Source organism: Mytilus edulis, chromosome 2 (genome assembly GCF_963676685.1).
Source record: "Mytilus edulis chromosome 2, xbMytEdul2.2, whole genome shotgun sequence".
Lineage (NCBI taxonomy): Eukaryota > Metazoa > Mollusca > Bivalvia > Mytilida > Mytilidae > Mytilus > Mytilus edulis.
Window position 1 is genome coordinate 30,894,346 of NC_092345.1, and position 18,098 is coordinate 30,912,443.

General features: G+C 31.2%; 1 protein-coding gene across 1 annotated transcript in view; it reads right to left on the reverse strand.

Moving 5' to 3' along the window:
- The window catches only part of LOC139511950 (LIM/homeobox protein Lhx9-like), a 37,027-nt gene extending 30,110 nt beyond the window's left edge, over positions 1-6,917 (reverse strand). Inside the window, exons 1-2 of the mRNA XM_071299160.1 lie at positions 6,502-6,917; positions 2,572-2,777 (exon numbers count right to left, since the gene is read on the reverse strand). Of these exons, the coding sequence (XP_071155261.1) occupies positions 2,572-2,777; positions 6,502-6,615 (320 nt within the window). The 5' untranslated portion in view covers positions 6,616-6,917. The remainder of the gene's footprint in view (positions 1-2,571; positions 2,778-6,501) is intronic.
- Positions 6,918-18,098: the final 11,181 nt, after the last annotated feature.

Consider the following 18,098-nt stretch of genomic DNA (forward strand, 5'->3'; position numbering starts at 1 on the left):
CAATCGGATAGCGAACTAAATTATTCCAAAGAAATTACACGAAATGCAATATGAGCTTAACGAAAGTGTAACTATCACCTTCATCAATAAATGTATGAAGCCTAACAGAAAATTTGCAAGCCAATTCCTAAATGTGTTTGCTTAATTGATAACATAACTGCAAATTATGGGTATAATATATAAATCTGCACCATTGAAAAACGCTGTAGATATCAACTTTCTATGTAAATTTCATACCGAACTGAGTTTTCTCTATACTTATGTTAAACAGAGAAATCATATATCTGGCTCTTATTTTATATATATAGAGTTGATCGTCAATTATGTTTGGAAATTTTAGAAATCACAACCCCTGGGTTATGCATACAAAAGAACAAACAGGGGTAGAACCCATGACTTAATACCTGGTTCTATAGAAAAAGAAAGTTCTTTTTCATTAACTTATTCTCAATGCTTGGTAGTTATTTACCTTTAAAGTGCACTCTTGTTCCTATAAATATTAAAATATGATACTACATGATGAACTTAATCAAATATTTACACGGATTGAAAAGGGGAAATAAGACCACCAAGATTCGTAAAGCAAGGTTAAATAAACGGGAGAGTTGAGAATGACGCTAGAAAATTACTGTATTGTATGGACGATAAATACCAAGCCATGCGGGGCATATAAAATTATTAGGTATGAATACAGATTACCAATGTTACACAAAAGATACCCGCCGACACATGAGTCGCTAAGTAGTGAATAAAAAAGAACATTTTCCGTTACAAATTGATTTGGCTAATCGATATTGTTTCCTTTGACATACCCGCATATTTCAATTTAGTTTTAGGCATGTACACTTAGTACACAAGCTGACACTTCATTTTAGAGGAATATGACTGTGTTTCTTTGTTTACTAGAAAAATATTCAACAATAACTTAATCATTTTATATTTTTTAAAATAGCTTTTTTGGGATCAAAAATTTTAAATTCGTTATTAAAAAAAAAACAAGATATAACGATATAAAGAAAGACATTTTTACATATAATAAGTTTTAACATACAGCTTCATGTGTGCTTTAATTTGCATTTTAATTAAAATTAAAGATTCAAATTTGCCAACAGACTAGGAAAAATGAGAACATTATGTGTTTCCCAGAAGAGCATATAAACTAAAAAATTACAATACCAATAATCTATGGGAACAAATAATCTACTACTTGAATTTGAAGTACGAACTATAAAAATATAATAGACATACATAGTAATATACAGAATAAGAAGAAAACATGTTAGTACAATTGGTATATTTAAATTTCCAAAGAATCTAACCGTCTGTATGATGAACTCACAATTTTGAAAATTTCAGTTTTACTAAAATTAAAAAGACCGAATTTAAGTCGTCTGACATGATTACTTTTCGACATACAAGATCAGTAAATATTTAAATAATTTATAAAAGCCTTACTTGAAACAAGCAAAATCAAATGTTTCATGTTTATTTTATTAATTCAAGAACACCCTTTGGCATTTTGTAAAATTGAAACAAATATTTAAATAAGTAAATGGAAAAAGAAATCTCGGATGGAACCAAATTTCCGGGTAAATACTCGTATCCTTTCATATACAAGGTTAATGTTCAACCGGAGACTTGATATTTAAAATTAAAGATTTCTAAATAGCTGGTTTATTGAAATCGTAAGATAAAGTGAAAAAACTTTCTATTAACTTAACAAATTATTTATAACTTTTCAATAGATGATAATTTGTTATATTTTATGATTCATGAGCAGTTGTTTGTAAAACGTGCTTTTTGTAATTTATACAATTGTCAAGTAAATACTCTACAAACTCACATCGTGTGGTAAAATACAGAAAATGAGAACATCTTCCACATGTATATTAATGAATTTTTAATGATTTTTTTTCTCTTTTTGACGTATTTAGAAGCATACTTTGAATTGACGAACGACCAACATTGGACCAATACAGTAAAATATGCTTGATTCTCTCTATAACATATCTTTTTTCTATTTAGGATAGAACAGCTGGACCTCACCAACCCACGATATGGAAATACCGACACAGCGAAATACACACATATATATATATATACATATATATTTGACTTATTAAGCCTTAAGTTATAAAAGGTGGGCGCGGATTCGGACTGCATGGGCTCCCTAACAAATGTTGTGGTGTTTTTTTTTTGGGGGGGGTCAAAATAGGGTCCTCCAACTAACACTTCTGAGGACCCCCCTAAACATCCAATCCTAGATCCGTGACCGAAAGGTGCTATCTAGAAAAAAAATAATACTAAATGCCCCCTAAATTTTCAACATTTGAATAGTTTACATAACGAGCAAAGTTAAAAGTCAAGAGAATACCAACATATCTATATATATATATATGTCAATATAAAAAAGAAGATGTGGTATAATTGCCAATGAGACAACCCTCCACAAGTGACCAAAGGACACAGGAATTAAAAACTATAGGTCACCGTACGGACTTCAATAATGAGCAAAGCCCATACCGCATAGTCAGCTAAAACTTCGTTTTCAAACAGGAATTAAATTCTCACCTGAAGTAATCATCCTTACAGAATATGTTCCCTCCTCTTGCAAAGCAGGTGAGCTCTGAATCCAGCTGAATTTTACAGTCTGAGCACTTTAAGCATGATACATGCCATTGTTTATCTACAGCTAGTAAGTAGTACCTATCTAGTATACGTATTCCACATCCAGCACAAAAACTTTGACTTTCAAACTTATTAAGGACTGGCATTGTCTGCAAAAAAAGAACACATTATAAAACAATTACTATATGGTATTAAGAAAGACTGATAAAAGTTAGGAATAAACCATGTTATCTTAATAGAAACATTGATGCAAATAATTTGTACTATAATATTTTAATTACTAGTAATCATAGCTTACTAAATTCATATTCAAATTCGAGTATCTTTGTGTAGCAATGCAATATCAAAAGTTTGCTTATGTTTTTGCTATATCTATGGTTAAATGAAAAACACAACCTTCCCACACGAAATCAATGAGAATACAAATATATCTAAACAAAAAAATAGTTTCGAGAAATATCATAATGAATATATTGTTTTAACTATTCTGGGTTATTGTTTGTAGTTGTAAAAATGGTCTTCTGTCTGCATAGGGAGACATCATATAGAGAAATTTGATAATACTTTGGTAAAAAAGTTTACAGATAATTTATAAACAGAAAAAACATATACTTTAAAAGACATTGTTCCAGTGAGAAAAATCGATCTTTGGAAAAAATCTGTGACATTCCCTAAAGACATTTTTTTCTGTCGGACGATTTGCTTAATTAAGCTTTCTGACATTTTCAGTACGGGTATCATCGACGTGACAAATTCTCGAGATTGTCAACTCTATAAAAATCGTTTGTACAATTGGACCAAGATTTATTTTTATTATTTAGAACGTATGCTTAAAGCAATTAACCAAAAGTACTTGGTAATTAAAATAACTGTAGTATGTTATTATAGGCACGTGACCCATCTTTACTTAATTTTCGAGTAAATAATCGGATACTACCGGCATTCGGTCGAATCAAACGCATCTGCTTACTATCAAATTAAAATGTTATTGTAGTCGCATGAATGTGACCAGTGTAATTAAAAAATTGGGTTGAAGACATGCAATCATAAAAATTGAATACATTTTGTTACGCCCATTACGTTGGCTAAAACGCCTGTCTGATTAATGTTTTATTTGTGTCCCATAGTTTCAGGTTAAACTCCATCTCCGTGTAGTTTAGTTGAAACATATTTTATTGTCCAAAACATTGGCAATAGGATCAGACACCTCCGTGTATATTTCACAAAAAAAAAAAACAGCTTGTAGGTACCATTGGTATACCTATGGAAGTACTATGTTGTTAATATTGTATTTTTATTTTGTAATAATGTAAATATATAAAGATATAAAAGATAAAAGAAGATGAGGTATGAGTACCAATGAGACAACTCATCATCCAAGTCACAATTTGTAAAATTAAACCATTATATTAATATGCAATAAATGAAATAAATCTGGGCATATATATATTTGCTACACTTGAATTACGTTCAATAACTAGAATTTCTAAAAACATGTCAAATCTTATATAAATAGATTCACAACGATTTGAGAACAACATAAATTTTATCTGCAATCTGCTCCCCTTAATTTCAGGCGTCACTTTCGATCGTTTTCTGACACAATCACCAACTTTCGATAAGCATCTTACACGAGTGATAAATGCCGATGTATTTCGATGGTGACACTTTCCTGATAAGCAAAAACACCCAGGATACAGAGAACTATTTTAAATGCAAAATTCTTTCCGTGAAAGCAACACAAAAAATTTAACATGCATAAAACTGTTCTGGGTTTTATCAGGCTACTTAGCAATGGATTTTATGTAAAAGAATGTGTCAGGATTAATTTTTGTTACAGACTCTCCGAACATCTGGTTTTAAAAATGCACATTTAAAGTTTAAAACAAAACAGAATATAATATCTGAAAATTTCAAATAACAAAAAAATCATATTACATAATTATTATCCAATAGCTGGGATTTCTCCATTTTTTTTCTATAATTGAAAGTTAATTTTACTTGAAATTAATATGTAAGGACAAACCAAAATAATTAGACTGCTGTATGCATCGACAACATTGTTTGATATACGCTTATTTAACTTGCTTAAATTTGAAAAAGTGATAACACTAGTCTTTTCCGGTAAACAATTTGCAGCAGATAGATATGTATATAGTATGCATGCATGCATATATATACTTGTGACTTGGATGGAGAGTTGTCTCATTGGCACTCATACCACATCGTCTTATTTCGTATATACAATACAACAAAATCAGTGCAATATATCTGGTATGATCATTTTTTTTCTTCAGAAAATATGAAAATATATATTAAATTGACTTAAAATATGTTGTTGTAATTTAGGTGAGTGTTTGTGTTTTTATATTACATATCTATTGTCTAGATTGTAATGCACATATTAATTGTTTATAAGCTATATGCCGTGCCCTAATGTGGTGAATTAATTTTTTTAATATATTCATAAAAAGTTTTTCCAAAACAACAACTGAAATTTATATATTTTGTGATTCTCAAAAAATAAAATGAAAGTGACATTGTACATAAAAATATATATGTATATTTTATAAAACAGTCCATCTAGCAAACTTTATAAGCACCAAATCGTCTAGATGCTCCACAGAAAAACAGCAAACATTATATACATGTATTTGCAACATTTTTGTATTTTAGCCTTATTTCAACGTTTGTTGAGTTAGAATGAAATGTAACTTCTTATTGTCTTTTCTCAAATTATCACTTTAATATTGAGATAGGGGAAATATTGAATAGATCTCCGCTTTGAAGTTTCTCTTTATTTCATTTTAACAGTTGACAGAAAAGGGTCAGGAAATGTTACAAATTATTAATATCAGGAAATCCACTTTATTATCGGTTAATTTGCGGTTAGATTAATCTCGTTTACACCAATTATTAGCGAGTTTGTACAACACGAAACATGCCGCCAGATTATCACAGTCACACATATTTATTCCTCAATTTTTAGACCATCTTGTAATTCAATTTGTAACATTTCTGTCTACTTTTCGTCTGTAATTTGTATCATTTAATTCTCATAAAACAACTAACAAATTATGGCATTCGTTAATTTCAAAGCAAACTCTTCAAGATTGTAAGAGATAATTTGCCACAAACTTGTTGTTAAAGAGTTTATGTGACAATAAATATATGAAATGAATTGATTTTTTTGTAATTGATGTATATTATCCACAGCACGTAAATAGTTGACAACTTTTAATTTAAAACATAACAATAATTTAAAACGTATATTCCATGAAATTCATATTCTAGCATCGAAAGAAATATGGTTAATAAGTTTCCTATTCAAATCAATTCTTTAAATATTGCAATTAAAGAAAAACGAAGGATTAAATCTTTAAAAAATATCAACATCATTTTAATATTAATGATACATGTAGGAACAATAATAATATCAATATCATTATACTAAATACCGCCTTTTGTTTTGATGAAATGATGCGTTTTTAACAAAACTTTGAAAATTGTAATATGTAAAAATATTTCAACAAAAATTCTTCGACTCTGCAAATGCAGTCTAGAGTAGCGTTGACGTAATTTCTAATTTGCAAAGTTCATTTCATCATTTTTCTTGTTTGTTACACACGCATTTATTTTCATACTTTTGCGTCTGGTAATAATATTATTAACAAATAATAAAAATATTGCATTTTGTTCATATTATGAAGTTCAAGTCTTTTTTGGGAATTCCTTAAGGTTGTTTTGATATTGTCCTTCTTGACAGACACTCCTGTATGCCGATAATTTGATAAATTTCATGCTTTATTGTCAAAAAAACAAATTGCATTTCAATAAAATAAAATAATAATAAGAAAAATAATAATAACTTACCCTGCTTCCAGCATGATGGTCAAAGTGTGAATCAGTGCCATAGTAATGAGAGGTCTCAAATCCCCCCTCTGATAGGGTGAGGTTAGATTTCTCTACCATTCCCTCTTCTTTCATGTATACATTCACTGAAATCGGTCACTTTTCACTGTTCGAATTTAACCTTAGTGTCCTAGTGCATGTCCACGCGTGAAAATAACATAAATGTCGTCTTTAAAAAAACTTTTCGCTTCTTAAAAGATTTTTTTGTTTTGTAAAAGATTTTTCAAACACCTTTAAATATTAATATTTACTTAAGTTTTTGTTATGACAAAAAATTTAAATCTGCAAAGTAAAACTGTCCTAATGCGATAGTCTAACGTTCTGTTTGTTCTCAGATTGTAGCACTATTACGCCTCAAGCGGAATTTCTCTGATAATAAAATAGGCGGAGCCTGATTGGAGAATGTAGATTTCAACACTTGTAACAGATATTTGGCCGACAGTTTGAGAATAATCCGACTTCATCGAATTTTCATTGGACAAACAATCAATCATTTTTCTAAAACAAGGAGGAGCGTACACTCATAATTATACTTTCGGAATACACATTTTGGATGAATTTTAAAATATCCATTATTTTACTACAATTTACGTGTATTTTTCTTTATATTTGATTTAATATCGACAAACTTCACGTAATCCAGATTTGGAAATATTATCTCTTTATTGAAACAGCGGGGATAATACGCTGGTCATTGAATAAATTGTGAGATATTCTCTCTAAACGGCATGATATTTCTTCTGTCACATAATAGGAAAAGTAAATCTTAAAATCGTCTTTAATTTATGATCTTAAATTTTGTATGTTTTTATTAGCCGATTAATCTATATTCTCCGTTTGTTTCAGGCATAACGCTTTTTCTAAGGTTTTATCAACAGATAAACTATATATATAATGATAAATGTTTTGTTTTGAAAAGAAAGTTGGCTTTACAATAAAAAGTATTGTTTTTTTAAAAGGTTTTACTGTATGTCTGCAACACAATCTATAAAGACGCATAAGAGAGACACAATGTGATATTTATATCGTACTATTATGCTTATTTTGTTATTGTGTAAGTATATACGAAGACCACATGCTACAAAATCTTTGTACATGTTTAATATGTGTCCCATGTGTATATACAGAAGTATATTTGTTTGTAAATATTGACAAAAATCTATACTGAACAGTACATAGCAATCATAAGGTGGAAACTTGAAGAGGTGTGATAGCCACTTTTTCTATATAGTCTGACCTCTTGTACACGTTTCAACTTTGTGTATGAGGAAATAAAATATTTTGTCTTTTTTTTTGGAGCTGAAGTGCTAAGAATATGCCATAAGGCCATAAGTTTTTCAATATGTAAAAATGTATATTTCTTATTTTCTCATCATTTGCTTTATTCAGTCGGGGTCTAAATTTCTACTGCCAGATTTTTTTTTATTTTATCCTAGAAATACTCACAGTTGCAAACGATAAATATCGGTTCACAGACCAAATCAAACTTTCCCTTACAAATATATAAAAAAAGTTTGGAAAACAATTTAGCAAAACTATAATTTCTTTTACAAAATATCTTGCAAACAATCGGGCCAAATAACAGTTGTTCATGTTATTATTACACAATTAAAATAGCTTACTTTTGTTTTATTATTGCTATAATTAAAAAAAAATCGGCGCAAATGAAAGAAAAAATCGGCGCAAATGCAAAACGCCGTATAATACATGTATAATTTCGAGCATTGGTGCATGAATGTAGCATTTTAAACTTTTTAGTAAAAGAGAGGCGAACGATACTAAAAGTAGTTATATTCAAACTTTTAAGTAGAAATGCACAAAGCTTTGCATGGCTAAAACAGAAAAAAAGACCAACAGACAAACAGACAAACAGACAAAAACAGTACTAACAACACAACATAGAACACTACAGACTGCATGAACAACATAAATTAATAGGGGTGATCTGTAGGTGTTGTGGTAGGGTTAGCAGATTCCCCCGTCCACAGGTGACACCAATCGTGTTGAGTTCCATACGTTTTAGGGAGGCAAATAATTCTGACTAAAACTCTTCGTAATGCCTATACTATCGTTAAATTAGTAATTTTTCGAATCTCACCATGATCAAACTTTGATATTGCTTGCATGGCATTCACTTAAGAAAGTGCATGTTCAATGAAAAAAACGACTGGATGCATGGTGTCCCGTACAATAAATAACTGCAGTATCTTTATATGCGAACAAAATGTTGAGAGGGACAAAAATATCTTTAGTAGCGCAAATATACGGCTTTTAATTCGCAAGGGAACAATATTGAACAAACGAAAGCCTCATGTGTAGAAACATAGATTCCACCACTGCATCGTGTGTTACGATATTCTCCACTCGAGAAAATTAATTTAAAAAAATTTAAAACGCGAGGCTTGACGAGAGTTTTAAATATTTAGGTTTTAACTGTTGAGTGGAGAAATAACGTTATACACCATATTTATTTCTCTTATGATTTTTAGACGATATCTTAACAACGTTTATCCTTTCTTTTAAAAAAACATTGCGGAAAGTTGTGTTCTTTATATGTGATTTCATCTGGCATGTTCATCTTTTGCATGACGTCACATTGAAATTTAGAAGAAATCAAGAAAATGACGATAGACAGCCTCGATATTAGTATGAAACACTAATCGATCGTGTTCTAGCTGAATCTAGCACACATAAAAATACTCCTTGGCCTATAAAGAATGACACCAACTACTTTTTTTTTCATCAAGGAAGAAAAGAGAATTGTGCACGTACAAATAATAGTGTGTGGTCCGTCATTGTTCTATGTCTAGATTGTTTTCTTGGTTTATAAACAAACGTCATGTCTTATGGTTTTGTTTGCTTGTTCTAACGACACCCTTCATTGTACCAAAAGACATATTTTTGTTTTGTTTAAGAACAGACACACAAAATATTTACACGATCGCAGGAAAAAATATACTTCTGCTGCATTGCATAAATCCTCGTGCGGCACGTGTGAGGTAATTTTTCGTGTTGCTACAAGACTCGCAATATTTAATCAAACTTTTGGATATATTCTCCATGTTTATATATCATTGGCTCTCAACGTAAACAAACATCAATCATGCACTTGTTCACACCATTGTAATACTGTTAGTATTTGGATACATCTGAAGTCAATCACGTGACATGGATACAAATTAGATACAGATATTTGATATGATTGACAGCATCCAAAATGCGCTTCTGATTTAGTGGAGAAACAACTGCTATAGGTACATTGTACTTGCAGTACAACTATCTGACTAGTCATCCAAATACTAGTATTAAACAAAGTATTAAAAATAATAATAATATATAATAAAAGTAAGTAGCTAGGCAAGAGCCTCCTTGTGTCGGTTTGGTACCATTGACCCAGTCTTAAGTACTATGTTGTTTCCGAGAAAAAAGTTTATTTTGGTTATTTTGGTAAATCATATTTCAAGTGTTTTGATCGGTGAAACATGCGTGTTCTTACAATATAAACTCAACAAAACAAAAATGGACATGCATTTGGTTTACCGTGCACAAAAAGAAAGTAAAAGAACCAATAGTGTATAGAAATATACAATTATCAAAAAATATTGCATAAACAATAGAATCTTCAGCAAAAAACCCAAAGTGAATCAATTTAAAGTAGCACGCAATGTAAATATGGCCACCAAATGTATAGAAATCTTGAATACCCTCATCGATCTTTCATATTTCTGTAATCCTGGAAGTCATACTACATAAAAACATTAAAATGTATGCAAATATCTTCCAGCATTGACCACTGAAGTTGCAATTCATGACATGTCACAGTTAGATTGACTTTATAGTATTACTTTCAACCGTGTCTATAGATCTATATGAAAAGTACGTAATTGATTTCGATTGTCTGTTCCTATTGTGAGTTTTTTGTGCAAAAATATGCGAATAATATCTGAATTACTCCATGTTCATAACGGCTTTGGCGTTTTTTAAAACTTTTTCATTTTTTTCTTCAATCAGTTTACAATTTTTGTATGTTATTATATGCAGGAATTCTGATTTTATTATACTATGGAATAATCTTGAATGATAATTTCTACTACTTACCTTGGCACTTTTCACCTGTTATTTTTTAATCTACACTGATCAAAGATAATAATATTATTTTAACAGAATATCCAATATTTTTATAAAATGCATTTGGAAGCTATAATTTCTACAGCGTTCTCAATTTACACCCAAAATACATAGGTTGACCTTAGAATACAGAGAACACTTGCAATAACAAAAGAACTTGTTAGTAATATTTTCACGCATGTGTTTGTATTTTGAAGCCTGTAATTTATTAAAGACACTAAAATTAAACATTAGGAAAGTAACAGTTATTTACACGCGTATGCACAATGCAGAAACTGCAGTCAGAATTTACACGGAGTGAACAGTTCAGATGTACGGGTACAATTAATGTTTTTTTTTTCTAAAGCAGCATCAGATTGATATATTGTATAAACTAACTTTACTCGAAATCATGAATTTTCTTTAAACAAACATAAATGGAAAAAAAGATATAAAAAAAATATGACTGATTTAAAATCTGTGACAAAATTGACGTCAAAAACATAATTAAAAATTCATGTTTTTTTTATTTTCTCCAAATCTATGGTAGATTTTGAGATTGCACATTTTAACTGTAACGTAACAACTAAATACCGTCATATAACGCTGGGCTGTCGCTAACACTGGCGGAACACATACGTATGTTCATATACCGTAAAAATGACGGCTTTGTTCTATCGAAGGAAATTGCATGCTAACTGTTTAATTAATTTCATACATACTGCAATTTAATTTGTTAAGAGACTTATAGATTGTAAACATAGATGTACAGTTTATATACAACTCTACATCTGTATAGTTTATACACAGCTTTACATATATGCAGTAAAATATAAACTTTAAAGATGTACAGATTATACACAGTTTTACAGATGAACGTATTATACACAACTTAAAGGATGCACAGTTTTTACACAGCTTTACAGATGTATAGTTTAAACACAGCTTTACAAATGTACCGTTAATACACAGCTTTACAGATGAACAGATTAAACACAGCTTTAAAGATGTACAGATTATACACAGCTTTACAGATGTACACTTTATATACAGCTTTACAGATGTACATATTATATACAGTTTTACAGATGTACAGATTATACACATCTTAACGGATACACCGTTTATACACAGCTTAACAGATGTATAGTTTAAACACAGCTTTACAGATGTACAGTTAAAACACAGATTTACAGATGAACAGATTTAACACAGCTTTAAAGATGTAGATTATACACAGCTTTACAGATCTACAGTTTATACACAGCTTTACACAGCTGGACAGTTTATACACATCTTTACAGCTATACTGTTTATACATAGCTTTACAAATGTGAAGTCTATAAACAGCTTTACAGATGTACAATTTGTACACAGCTTCACAGATATACAGATTATACACAGCTTCACAGATATAGTTTATACACATCTTTACAGATGTACAGTTTATACACAGCTTTACAGATGTACAGATTGTACACAGCTTTAAAGATATACAGATTATACAAAGCTTCACAGATGTAGTTTATATACAGCTTTACAGCTGTAGTTTATACACAGTTTTACAGATGTACAGTCTATACACAGCTTTGCAGATGTATACTTTATATACAGCTTTAAAGATGTACATATTATATACAGCTTTACAGATGTACAGATTATACACATCTTAACGGATGCACAGTTTATACACAGCTAGCTTAACAGATGCATAGTTTAAACACAGGTTTACAGATGTACAGTTAAAACACAGATTTACAGATGAACAGATTATACACAGCTTTAAATATGTACAGATAATACACAGCTTTACAGCTATAATGTTTATACACAGCTTTACATATGTACAGTCTATAAACAGCTTTACAGATGTGTAATTTGTACACAGCTTCACATATATACAGATTATACACAGCTTCACAGATTCAGTTTATACAGCTTTACAGATGTACAGTTTATACACAGCTTTACAGATGTACAGATTGTACACAGCTTTAAAGATATACAGATTATACACAGGTTCACAGATGTAGTTTATACACAGTTTTACAGATGTACTTTATACACAGCTTTACAGACGTACATAGTATATACAGCTTTACAGATTAAACACAGCTTTACAGGTGTACAGTTTATACACAACTTTACATATGTACATATTATACACAGCTTTTCAGATGTACAGTTTATACACAGCTTCACAGATGTGCAGTTTATACACAGCTTTACAGCTGTACTGTTTATACACAGATTTACATATGTACACTCTATACATAGCTTTACAGATGTACAGATTGTATACAGCTTTACAGATAAACAGATTATACACAGCTTCACAGATACAGTTTAAACACAGCTTTACAGACGTACATAGTATAACCACTACGGAAAGTTCACTTCACAAATTGTTATGGATATCCTACCGTGGTTGAACACTTATTAAGTTTTTCTAAGACTATATTTTACATACTACCGGCATTTTCGTTACCTCATGAAAGAGTGACGTGTGCAACATGAGGAGCAGGAAATGCCATTTTTTTTATCTTAAGATATTCTTAAAATTTAATCTACAGCATTTTCAGCTATATTATAGAGACTATCCATCCTATTGGATCAAATAATCCTTCGCAATTTTAGCTTTGTTTAAGCTGATTATCTGTACTTCTGTTAAAATTTGCAGAAAATCTGCCATATATTTGGTAATAACAAAAATCCGTCATAGATAGGAATACAATTTGTCATAGATTAGTATTCTAAAATATCTGCCATAGATTTGGGCTGGCATGACGTCAAATTTGCCATAGAGCTGGACCCCATAATGATATGAGTCCTACATATATATAAATCATATAACAAAAGTTAATGAAAAATATTCATGCATTTTCAAGGACATACTGCCCTCCAACTTTTTCAATTAAATTATTATGCCTTCTGAATTAGTTCAGGATTAAGACTTTTTAATATATGTATTTAACAACTGATGTTGTTATAATTAAAGAGTCGAAAGATAACAATTAAAAAAGAGGTACGAAAGATACTAGAGGAGAGTCAAACTCATAGCTAGAAAATAAACTGACAACGCCATGGCTAAATATAAAAAGACAAACAGACAAATAATAGTACAGAAGACACAACATAGATAATTGAAAACCTAAGCAACACGAACCCCACTAAAAACTGGGGTGATCTCAGGTGGTCCGAAAGGGTAAGCAGATCCTGCTCCACATGTGGCACCCGTCGTGTTGCTTATGTTATTACAAATCCGGTAAAAAGTATAATTCGGTAGGTCACATAATGTCATTCGTGAAAAGGGAAGGGTGTTGTAGTTACGACATAAGGAACATATCCAAAAGGAACATAGCCAATATCATCTGTGAAACGGTTATTCCATAATGGTCAACCAACCGGCGATGGCGTCCGTAAAATTTACGAAGGGATGATTTCAACTTCACCATTTTGAAGTCTTGGTTTAAAATAGCTTCCTTGTGAGGAGCAATCCTCTATCAAGGAAATCATTATAGGAAATACAAGCCCGGGAATATCGTATCGGGAGATATATATTCCGAATGCAGGTGCTGCTGGAATGTTGCTACATAGAAGCACAAAAAAACTCAAAATTAAACCGACAATCCAATGGTAAAAAAAACAGAAAGACCACAAAACGAAATACACGTGCACAATACACTATACATATGGACTAAAGACTGATTAGCACGAACCTCATACGAAAAAGGCGGATAATATCAGGTGCTCCGGATGAGTAAGCTGATCCTGCATTCGGTATGTTCTGTTCTGTTATAGAAAATGTCTCATTCAAAGGAGCACTTCGCACAATGTCGATTAAAATGTTATTGTAAGTATTATACAAGTTAGTAGATCTTGAATCTAACTCAATGATATTACAATCGTGAAAAAGAGGATAGGAAGCTGTGATTTCCATAAAAACACGCCTCGTCGTTTAAAAAAGGTTTGTAACAAGAAATGAAATAAGGATAATGAAAACAAATAGTATTACGCTTACAATTATATAACTTGTTGATAATATCAATACAAGTTAATACTAAACATACAGTTTCCAGACCTTAGATATGTCATTAGCTGTTTTATGAAGATAATTGTTGTTTTAATATTGTCTGTGAAATGTGATTATTATTTTATTATTAATTTGAGTAGATTTGTTTCAACTATATATTATCAAAATTTAAGTAGTTGTCAATATGTATAATTTTCATTTCCCCAAAAATGTTTTCTGAATTATATATCATCAGCTGAGCATATTACCTGCTATGTTAATGTATAGTCAAGTAAATTATTTGTAATAACCGTGCAATGTAGTATTATAAATATATATTTGTCATGGTGCCGCACCGTGCCTTTTTTACCACGTGTAAATCAGTAGCAGATTTAGAGTGGGAGGGGCACTTTTTTGTTGACTATTTAGTGAACCCCTGAAGCTTTACTGGAGAATACCCCCTCTTTGGCAGTCAGTGGGCCCCCTTATGAACATTTCTAGATTTTCCACTGTAAATGTGAATTTGATTTAGAGAAAAAGACAGTATAATGAAAAATCATAATGGTTTAATTTTCATTATCCAAAGAAAGAAAAAAATGATAATTTGACGGAAAAAAACACATCATCTAACCACAACGGTCAGATATTGTTCTGCCGAATTCGTCCCGATTATTCCGATGTCAAACAGATTCGATTTCAATCTGTATCTTTCGCACGATAGCGACATGGATTATTAAGATGAGACACCAACCAGACACATCCGGTTCGTATTTGACAAGATCTGGATGGCCGCAATCTGGCCTTAAAGTCATAAATATTTTTAGTTCGATAATCGAAGTGATCAGACGCAAAAATCCACCAATCAAAATACTGCATGATTTGGTGTTTTCGAGCACAAATTATGTTTTTGTTATAGGTTTTATGATCGAAAGTTTTCAATCGACAAGAAAGCCAAAAGGTAAAATAAATTTCAAACCGAAAAAAAACTAAACAAATTGCAAATCGAAAGTTCAAACACATCAAACGAATGGATAACAACTGTCATATTCCTGACTTTGTACATAATTAAATGTTTTTCGTATCATGACCTTTTCACGGGACAATATCTTCAGACAACACCAATACAACACAGGGCAATATCAACACAACACATGACAACACCAAGACAACACGGGACATTGGTCCACACAAAGGTAACCATATAAGGTCATATGTAATTATGTATATTTCAGAGAATCGTTTCAATATGATCAATTTTAAAATAACCGAATTTGTTTCCAAATTTTGGATTTTTGAAAAAAGAGAAAAAGTATGGTTGAGGCAAACTGCCACTGTCTCTTTACAAATTAAGTGGGATACAAAGCATACCATTGGTAAAGTGTGCAGAGTTGAAAAAATAATTTTCACTAAGAGCAATATATATACACATACATGCAATTGTCACGGAAAAATAGGATTGCACAATATGTATAGTTGTAGCTTACTTCCGTCAAATCATCGAAAACACCGCCCATTCCCCCCCCCCCCCCCCCTTCCCCCCACCTTCTTAACTTTATTTGGGAACAATTAATTGCCCAATATAGATATATGTAATATCGATTTTGGATTAACAAAACTTGCAGCAATGTTACCCCCAACCAAAAACTATTTGTTTTAATTTTTTTTTTTTTTTATCCTACATCGATCTTTTGATGTCGTCCCTAACTAAAATATTAAATAAATAATTTTGAAGTGAAATTAATCCGAAGGAACAAAATTGCCCATAGCTGATGACCAGAAGATAGCCCAGCCCGTGCGACTGCATGCAGTGTGTGCATGTTGGTTTCGGTAATCTTCGTCCGATAATTTCGATTTTTTAACCCTTAGTGCACGGTGCATTAGATACAAATGTCTGATCGTAGACATAAAGTCAACTTTGAAAGGAACTGATATGGGAATTTCTCACAACTGACTTCCTGCAAGCTTCCCTCTAGTTTCTATACAATGTCAGTTGCTTGTTGTGTCATATAGGAGTAGAAAACAGTATTTTAACTGACAAAAGATCTCCTGAAGCGTATTTAATTTAACAACCTTAAGGTTTCCAGTATTTCTTTACTCCTGTAGAGACTTTTATGGTAATTATTTTGACAAGAATGTCACCGATTTAAAGCTTCGATTGTTTTTGGAAAACGATTCACCATCTGCTCCCTGCGGCAAAATTTTGGCGGGAACTTGTCATGTGCATGACTAGTGTTGCGACAAGAATATTCTTCACATCTTTTCATGGTTTCTCGACGGCTTCTTCAAAAACTGAAAAATATGCTTAAGGCATATTTATAAGAGAAAAATATATCTGTTCAATTCTTCACAGTTTGTTTTGAGTTTTCTACGCTATTATTAAAGCTTCATTTTACAAGAAAATATTTCACGACCTGTAATTTGTTTAAAAAGGATATCCATGAAACCGCACAGCAGAAAACACTTCCGATTAAATCTCTTTCAAAATAAATTACTTAATTCCTATATGCAATATTAAGACACAAGTGCGATAATTTGAATTATCCTTTAAGAAAATTAAAGAAAATTATCTCTTTATATTGGCACTGTGGCGTACATTATCGATCAATGATGGAAGTGTAATTTTAATTTCTTGGTACTTAAAAAATTCAAAACGAAATGTGAACTTATGGCATTCATAGTGAATCATTTTGTTACTTCTGTTCATCACTCCCTCCAGAGTCAAGGAGTGCAATTGTTAGATTCAACTCGAGTCCGTCAGTAACTTTGGATACAGATTTTGTCATACTTCTATTCGATGAGGGCTCGATAGTTTTATAGTAACATCATCACCAAATTAGTTTTACTATATATATCTTATTTTGTGGTTGGTTTAGGGTCTTCTTTTGAAACAGCAAAGTGTTCAAATCAAAAGACAAAAATATTTTTTTTATATATCTAAATAAACTCATTTGTATATAGTGTGACATTATCACTGAGCTACTGAGTTTACATTTTGTACTAGTGCCAGCTGAAGCTCATCTCCTGGTACGGGATTTTCTCGCTGAGACCATGGTGGCCTTCGGCTGTTTTCTGCTCTTTGGTCAGGTTGTTTTCTCAGTGACAGATTCACCCTTTCCGTTCACTATTGTATACATATACTAAAATATTACAGAATCTACAGATTTTAGTTTAATATGTTGTGTGTTGGATCAATAGATCTACCAACATATGTAGATAATTTTTTCTCTCACCTTAGATGAAATCTGATTTTTTAATAGAAATTCAATACAGTTTAACCATGTGTCGTCTGCCTTTTCTCATTTTACACATTGCTTCTGCTTGCACACATACAACAGTTTTTCCGCTACTGAAAAAGACAACATAAAAGAGTCATATACAAAACAACTTTTGTTATTGTCACATGATTTTTATTGCTTAGCTGATGTTATTTAGTTTTGCA